This window comes from Coffea eugenioides, unplaced genomic scaffold, assembly GCF_003713205.1.
Source record: "Coffea eugenioides isolate CCC68of unplaced genomic scaffold, Ceug_1.0 ScVebR1_1915;HRSCAF=2850, whole genome shotgun sequence".
Taxonomy (NCBI): Eukaryota; Viridiplantae; Streptophyta; class Magnoliopsida; order Gentianales; family Rubiaceae; genus Coffea; species Coffea eugenioides.
Genome location: NW_020862354.1, coordinates 50810 through 59281, shown reverse-complemented (window position 1 = coordinate 59281; position 8472 = coordinate 50810). Strand labels below are relative to the sequence as shown.

General features: G+C 36.0%; 1 protein-coding gene across 1 annotated transcript; it reads right to left on the bottom strand.

The window, feature by feature from the left end:
- Positions 1-5: 5 nt before the first annotated feature.
- On the bottom strand, positions 6-8169 carry LOC113756036 (synaptotagmin-5-like; the record flags this gene model as incomplete). Its single annotated transcript, XM_027299856.1, has 13 exons — positions 7627-8169; positions 6132-6206; positions 5938-6045; positions 5456-5488; positions 5276-5365; positions 4529-4654; positions 3912-4055; positions 3291-3710; positions 2703-2837; positions 1448-1666; positions 944-1219; positions 447-584; positions 6-71 (listed from the first exon to the last, which is right to left on the bottom strand). Coding segments are annotated over exons 1-13 (2019 nt in total), but the record flags the coding sequence as incomplete, so codon positions are not given.
- Between the last annotated feature and the right edge of the window lie 303 nt (positions 8170-8472).

The window sequence follows — 8472 nt, the reverse complement described above, 5'->3', positions numbered from 1 at the left end:
TCAAGTGGACTACCATCATCAGGAAATTCAAAGGTCTGATGCCATTGCGGATTTAGAGTTTTATACACAACCTGCAATCAAAAGCAGAACAAAGCAAGTTCAACAATGCGGAAATATAAAACAGTATATAATACTAGTATTTTTGGATTCAAATATTAATGCGATTGGTATGTCCACCTCAGGACTATAACATGTAATAGATTCAGTAGTTTTTGCAACCAATCTAAAAAATTGGGGAATGGGACAAGGATCTGAAAACCTTTCTTACTGCCATAAGTGTAGAAGACAGTTGTGGGTACATTGCAGTACATACAACATAGTCGTGCGGTGTTGGAAACCACTAATGTCAGCAATTTATAATCATAGAGCCAAAGAGAAACCATATATTGGTAATAAAGAGCTAGACTAACAAGAAAAGCAATTTTGCAAATAACACATTTTCTAACCTTAGTCCTCCTCTTCAAGTTTCCGTAGTGTACTCTCACATATGGATCACTTGTTCCTCTCAGATCAGCAGCAAAGAGATCTCTTCCTTCAATAAGAACAAGCTCAACCAATCCATTGTCTGTAGATCTGTGCAACCCCTGGTAAAACACAAAAAGTGGTTGAAAAGTTAGGAAACATACGAGTTGAAGTCATGAAATTGCAACTGAGAATATAGTGAAGTCAATGACATTGCAACCAGAGATGTATAATCACATAAATGCTCTAAAAATGCACATCTACAAAGATTTGCATTGTAGAAGCATTTTACTAGCAACAGAGCATTATTCCAAAATCTGGCCTAGATGTTGACATTTTAAGAGCATTGTACATCTACAAAAAATATGCATGGCACACAGTAATCCTCCTAAATAAAACAGAGTCCCATGGTTGTCTTGCTTCAAAAATAAAAATCTGACAATTGGAAACATGAACAAGCTGAAATTTTAATTTGGCACACCTTTGATCCTTCATTATCCTCAACTCTCACTGCTTCTATATGAAGATGCAGCTCTCCGGAATTCACTTTTTCAAGAGGGATCCAAACATCCCTTGCTGATCCCTCAACAAGGCCTTCCATATTTACTCGAGCACCACCTATGCTTTCTTCTCTGAATGTTTCTTCATTATAGCATTTTATTTTGAGATATTCACCATCTCCTATTTCATCAAATTCAAACTTCTGATTCCAAGTAGGATCTGAAGTATGTGGGACAGTTCTAGTTCTTCGAATTGCCTGAAAAGAAGATTTATCACCATCACAATTCTAGTATCAGTAGTCTACATTAGTGGATGTTAACATCATGTGCCTCGCATAGTGCAATGATCAAATTTGCTTTTTAATCAATCAATGATATAGTATTTTCTTCAAGAAAGGGATCACAATTTTATTAAAATACAGAGAGTAACTGAGTCCAACAAGGGTTAGAAGGGCTTGATTAAGGGACAGAGAAAAGGATTGTACCTTCCCGTACTGCAATTTAACAAAAGGGTCTGACTTCCCAAGTCTGTCTTTCACAACAAGGTTTTTTCCTTCTATAACAGTTACATAAATTTTTCTTCCTGTTGTTGGAAGAAATTTTGATGACCCATTGAGTGCTTGCCTTGAGCCAATCCTTGAACCATTCATGCTATGTGAACCATCAGAAAAATGCCATTCTTTCAAGACAAGTTTCACTTTCAACTGCAGATGTCATTCCAAGCAAAAAAGTAGCTCTGTCAGTTCATGCTCTTATTGAGGAAAATCTTAACAAGAATTATATCTTGTGCATGCTTGATGAGCTAAAAGAATGAAACCTTTAGGCATGTCCAGTATTTTAAATAAGATATTTCATATGATGTTAGTACAATAGGAGGAAAAAAAACAACTTAAATAAGTGAAAACTGCAACATATGAGATTGACATTGTACTGTATATTCATCACATTCAGAATTGTTTGACAATGATTGGAAGAATTTAAACTTCGTGGAAGGATGACCCAAACTTTCACATTACCAAAAGCGTCTCGTCTTTATCTTTAATTCCTGATGTATATCCTGTTTATTCAAGCTATCTTTAATTGGTTGCTGATGTATTTCCTCTCATATTTATCTTTAATTGATTGATGTGAAACTGAAGCTTTCAAGGAGAGACCAGAGCACATATTTGCAGTTTGGAAAGAGAAAGAAGAAGAGGAGGAGGAGGAGGGGGGGGGGAGTACATAGACACAGAGCAGGAGGATGAAATAGCCAACATCCTCCTATCAACCCTTCCCACCCTCCCCTCAACCCTGACCAACCAGGATCAAAACTAAAAATAACAAGAAAAAGCTCGAGAACAAAGGCATGGTGTCTCAGGCATCTAATTGAGTGAGTTCCACTTTATGTGCCAAGGCAGTTGAAAAATGATATCACTACATCTCTTAGTAATTATGCTTTAAGAATTTGTCAAAATAAAAAATGGATCAATTCTGTTCTTCTGTGCTAATGTGCACTTTTGTATAGCTCATTGAACCTTTGTCCAGATATTGTATACATTTGACACTATCAATACAATTATTGTTTCAAGAAAAAAAAATGGAAAGGCAGGTGAACACGAATTGAGGACCTTCACTCACTAATATAGCTTTATCTCAGAGGAATAAGCTAAGACATGCATATTTTGTGAATATAGTGGAACGCATAAATTAACATTACTCAAAACATCCCCAGCACGCAAGAAAGCTCATAGACGTTCATACCTCTCCAGAATTTATTCCCTCAAAAGGAACAGTCATCTCGACTTCTTTTCCACAAATCTCCGCACGCTTCGCTATCACGGTGGAGTCCGCACCAGTTGCCCAGAATATTGTTGAGTCATCCGCAACATATCTTATCTATGTTCGTGGAAATAGATTAGACACTTCATTAACATGGAATTGATGTGAAGATTAAAATAAAGAATTCTCTTTCTCTTTTTTTTTTTTGGGTGGTAATTCATGATGTAATTTTTCATGTTGTTCCATTAATGGATTGCAAACAGAAACACAATGGTGAATTTTTGTTATATGCTGCCTTTGGAGACTAGAAAATCCATGCATTTTGAGAAAAAATTTTCACTATTCAGAAAATTATTTTTTTAAAAAAAAAAGTATCTGGATGGAAGAATAAAGCCTTGTCCACAGCTGGAAAAACAAGTTGGATAAAACAAGTCTTACAATTACCAAATAATGCTTCTTCATTGGTTAATATAGCATGCAATCCCAGCACATGAAACCCATCAAACCCATGCATTTGAAAGATAAAATGATTTCTATAAGTTGGAAGAAAGAATAACAAATTAAGTGTACCTTGACTTCACGGCTTGTTAGGAAGTCATACTTTACACTACCCGGAGTGCACTCATAAAGATTGAACCTAACAACTCCTGAGTTGTCATGTAGAACCATATTAAATGTTGAATCCCAGCTGGGACTAGATCCTCGTCGCTCATTTGTTTTCCTGGTCAACTCTTCAAGTTCAACCTCCACAAAGGTCCTCAAATCTTTGTCATCAAGGTGATCTTCCTTATGTCCATTTACCACTGAGCTCTGTTGTCTTTTTGTGGGGCTTCCCTTCAAGTTATTCCTAGAAAGTTTGCTAGCAGAAATCACTGTAACATACAGTACACCGCCTACAGCTTTCTTATACAAGTCTACCGCTGGCAAAGCAAGACAGTTACGACGAGGTTCAACCATCCTTTTACTTATTGTGTCAGAAACAAGTTTAACCTGTTACAAAATACACAGAGCTCACTAAGACATTTTCTTGTCTTGACTGCTTTTTTTACAAAGCTAAAATATTCTTGTTCAAGCAGCCAATATTCAACTATGAATGTAAAGTATATGAAACTAAGAAATTAGAACTTCAAGTTCAATTTTTTGAGCGTTCTTTAAAGCAATTTGAAAAATCTATTCAATGCATTATCATACCAGCCATGAAGAGACACCCGGAAGTTCTGTTCCAGGTAGAGATTGGCTTCCACCACTTCCAAAAGCGACATCTAGTCTCACCTCTGGAGTAGACATAAATGAGTATAAAAGTGCTCTTCCATCCAGGATCGGCATTAAAAGCATCTGTAAATGTAAATTTAGCAAAGAGACTTTAGATGTCAACAAAAGCAATAATTGAATAAATAAATTACAATGTGAAATCTAGACTCCAAGACCTCCTCCATGTAGCTAAAAGTCCCACATATATAAGTGATGAAGTCTGAGAAATAACTTCATGCTCATCCTATACTTTTGTAACAAAAGCATTCCATTGAATATATGGTGTTTTTTTTTTTTGGAGAGTAGTGGGAGGGGGGGTTGGTGAGGGCGTGCGAGAGAAGAGGTGCAGACATCAGACTTTTGGGTTAGTTAGTTATCTAGGCTTTAATCAGTGAAGCTCAAATCTGGAGCTTTGGATTGAGAAACACTTCCCCAAGGGAAAAACCATCCCAAAAGCTGTTATTTTGCCAAAACTCCTTGTTTTTCTTCTAGAGATTCAACTTAAAATTAGCCGTTCAAGATTCATTACAAAAATGAGGACGTAGTATAGTGCATACATCACCCTTGATGTGCATGTTATTGATAACAATTCGTGCAGTTCCCATGAGTGGTTTTGCCAACTTAACGGACAACATAATGCTCATGTCTGTAGCATCCCAGTTGAAACCGAAACGCAGAATTCTCTGTAAACATAAGCAGGCATCAGCAAACAATTCATCTAATCCTAAATAAAATTAATGAGGAAACACTTATGATTAGCCTTACAAGCAAAATAAAGGATATATATTTCAACGCTTGAAAAGCTCAAGTAAGATATAGATACACTATAGCTAAATAGCAGAAATGACACAACATGAACTGTATCAAAACTCTCAAGAAATCTTTATAGCTTCCTTATCTTTATCCTTCGGACATCAGCAGCCACAACTAGTCTAGTCATAACATATCAACATGTTTAATAGCAAGGAAAAGTATCTATATTTATTGAATTATATCCCTGAATTTTGAGAAGCTTTTATCAGGGTGCTATAGTTGGAAATTTTATTCAGCTTTTGCAAAGTTCTCCTAATACCAACCAAATACACATTTGCTTAGTAGCCCTCTCTTTTCTCCCCCCAACATCATGCGTTTCCTCATTCCATATGTCAACAATTAGCAGCGTTAACACATTTTGACATAGATTTTTCATAGAAAACAAAAGCTACAATTCAGATTGGCAAATCCGCCATTCCAAGAATTACTAAAGTTTGATAACTAAGAATTGAATATGGTAAAAGTTTGACATCTAAGCAAGAAAAGCACACCTGATCACCTGAAGTTGACCAACTAGCCCCATGAATACCTAAGATAGGTGGGTGTGAACCTAACGAAAATTCCTGCAATTCAATCTTTTCCTGAAAAAGGACAGCAGTTTTAGCAGTAACATCTTTAGACTCTGCATGGATGCAAATTCTGTCACATGATGGAAAAGTGAAGATACTTACAATCAGGCTTGGCTTTCTATGCTTTAAACGTCTCTGCACGTTAACAAGTACAAATGAATTTAGATAATTATTCTATGATGTGAATGCCAACCACAAGAAGAACTAACCAATCAAGCAATTCATCAGGAGAAGCTTTATTTGCCGCATTTCTCACTAAAACAATGACCTATAGCATAAAAGATGAAAGTTGACCAAAAACTCTACAAAAATGCAAATTATTCCACCAAGAAGATTCCAATGGTTAGTGCTATTGGTATTACAACGGGAAAAAAATGCTTGACACCAATTTTACAACTTTTGTTACATCATGCAACATCATGCAAGTTCATGCATCTTGCATCTTCAAAAATAAAAGAAAATAAAAAATAATAAAAAATTTCGGCTCTGTTTGGATCCCCTGTTTTTGGAGTGTTTTTCAAAAACTAGTTTTTCAAATACAATAAAAATTACCTTCAGAGAGAGGGAGAGAGAGGAGAACTCACCTCGACAATAGAAGCGAACCTTAAGGAGAGCTTAGGCCCAATATAGTTGGGCCAAACTTCTGTTAACAGCACGTTGAGCCACTCACAGTGCTCCAAAGGTGTTGTTGACTGTACAGAAATATGAAAAATCAAGTCTGCGGTTAGTTGCCTATTTGACATGCAGATCTACATAAGAAAATGAAAAAGAAAATTACCGAGGTCTGTAGTATCAGTTGCTTCCATTTTGTGTTCAAGTCTTCTGTGAGAATACGACGTTGATAACTCCCATACTGCAAATTGGGAAGGTTGACAACTCATGTTACAGCCATGTATTTCCTACATCAATATTCTATCTTGCAATTAAAGCTATGCTGTAAATGCTGAATCAAGTAACAAAGAGAAAGTGTCAGCCCACTGGAATGTGAAGTTGTGTTGCCAATCCCTGACAGACCGCCCCCGACCCCACCCCCAAAACAGCTCGTGCTTCTGTTCATTCATACACGGAGCAAGTGTACTATAAGAAGCAAGGCAGAGAAAAAAAAAAAAAAAGGAAAGAACTTTCATCCAGGGATGCTGAAGCCAATAATAACTGACATGCTTCCACCATTTATATTAGGAAACAAGGAGAGAATCTACCTAAAGATTATGGCCCAAATTTTCCTTGGAAAATGTTAACATCTTCTGTTATGCGCAATTAGTTAAAGATATGTGATTAGTTATGCTATGATATTGAGAAAGCCTATATCCAGTTCAACCTACGTTACAGTCATTTTCTCATTTGAGATAAAATCTTAAAAATTTATTCAACAATTTGTCACCAGCCACACCTTTTTCTGTTTAATAATTTTCTTCACAGTAACTGACGCTCATAAAAACTTTAGGCCACAAACCTAGATCTTGGAAGCCTCAAGACAATCTTATCATGGTTACAATGATCTCTAAAGTCCTTAATTTCAAATTTAGAAGGGCATCCCATTGCAGGGATGGATAAATTGAACAGAATTCTGGTGGACGTCCACTGTTAATAACTTTTAGAAGTTTCAGATTGTAGAAATTAAGAAGAAAAGCACGAACAATCCACTTTGCGGACAAAAAGCTGCAAGCAATTTAAAGAGAAAAGGTGCTTGTGTGGATGTTGTACAAACAAAAACGCACAAAACCATGACATAAAGACATCGACCAACTAAAATAAAAATAAAGAACAATGAAAGCCAACTAACAAAGCAAATACTAGCGTGACACTCGAAAGCAGCGATTCTTGAGTTAAGTCTTCATCACTTGCTGAATGCCTGGCTCCCTATTACTTTTCTGTTAAGAAAATTTTTAAATCATTACTTATTTGATAGATGATTTGAGAATTAGAGAACCTACAACCTCTGAAATTTGATATAAAAAAAATAGCAATCAGGCAACCAAAATGAAAAGTAGTAGTGGAAAACACGGTATTCAGTGAATAATATAGAAAAAAAAAATCTGGTTTAAGAAAACCAAAACTTTATTTCACTAAGCACAGGTGAAAGATCCAGAACAGAGACAGAGAAAATCTCAGAAGCCAATTAAGTCCAAATGATCAAGCACATTCAACCTTATAGTTTCAAGATTTTGCACAACCATTTAGACAAAGAAAACAAGAGTAACTCAAGGATTGAAGTATGAAGAAGACATCATAATTCACCAAACTCAGAAAAATAAAATGGTATAAGAAGCTACCTGAATAGTAGCCCAGACTGCAACGGCCAAAGGAACCCAATTTGAGAGAGAGAAAAACCACTTCTCAATACCCCAAAGTACAAACAACAGGGGAACTACGAGAGGCAAAAGAGGCTTATCCACTAACAGCTGGTTAAAGAACTCTGTGGCTTCATTAATAGCAGAAGTTCTATTCTTTCTTGAACCCATCGGAAATCCAAATGTACTAATCAAAACTACTCAATCAGTCCCAGTTCCCAAAATTCAATTTTTATCAGCAATCAGCTCCAACTTGACTTTCCTGGCTTGCCACCCCTGAGATTTCCCGGAAAAAATTTGAACACTCGTATAATATGTCAGAAACCAAAATCAAGAAAATCCCAGAACTTTATCTGAGAAAGTAGAGAATCCCAGAACTTAATTTTTTTTGTTCTGACAATTTCTTGAAAGATAGAGTACAGAACGAATGATCATTGAGAGGCTGATAGAGTTAAATGAGCTAAATTGGAATTCAAAAGGACTGACTACTGATTCAGTTTTGGCAGGTGCAGAGAAAGAGAGAGGGGAAAAGTCTTAGTCAACGGAAACGCCTTTGGAAGTTTCAGTTAACTGCTGCTGTTTGTTATTACGGCGTAATTATGTTAAGTACGACATGAGGCGTACTTATTTTTTGCAGATTTTGGAAAGCTTTTTTGTTTGAATAGGGTATTATTTGAAATATTATTTGGAATAATTACTGTAGCACTTTTTGTGATGTGATGTATGTGAGATAAAAAGGTAGTTGGAAATATAAAAAAGTGGGTTAGAAAATGTGTTTATGATGCAAGCGAAATATTATTTGGGATAAGTTTTGTATCCAAACACTCC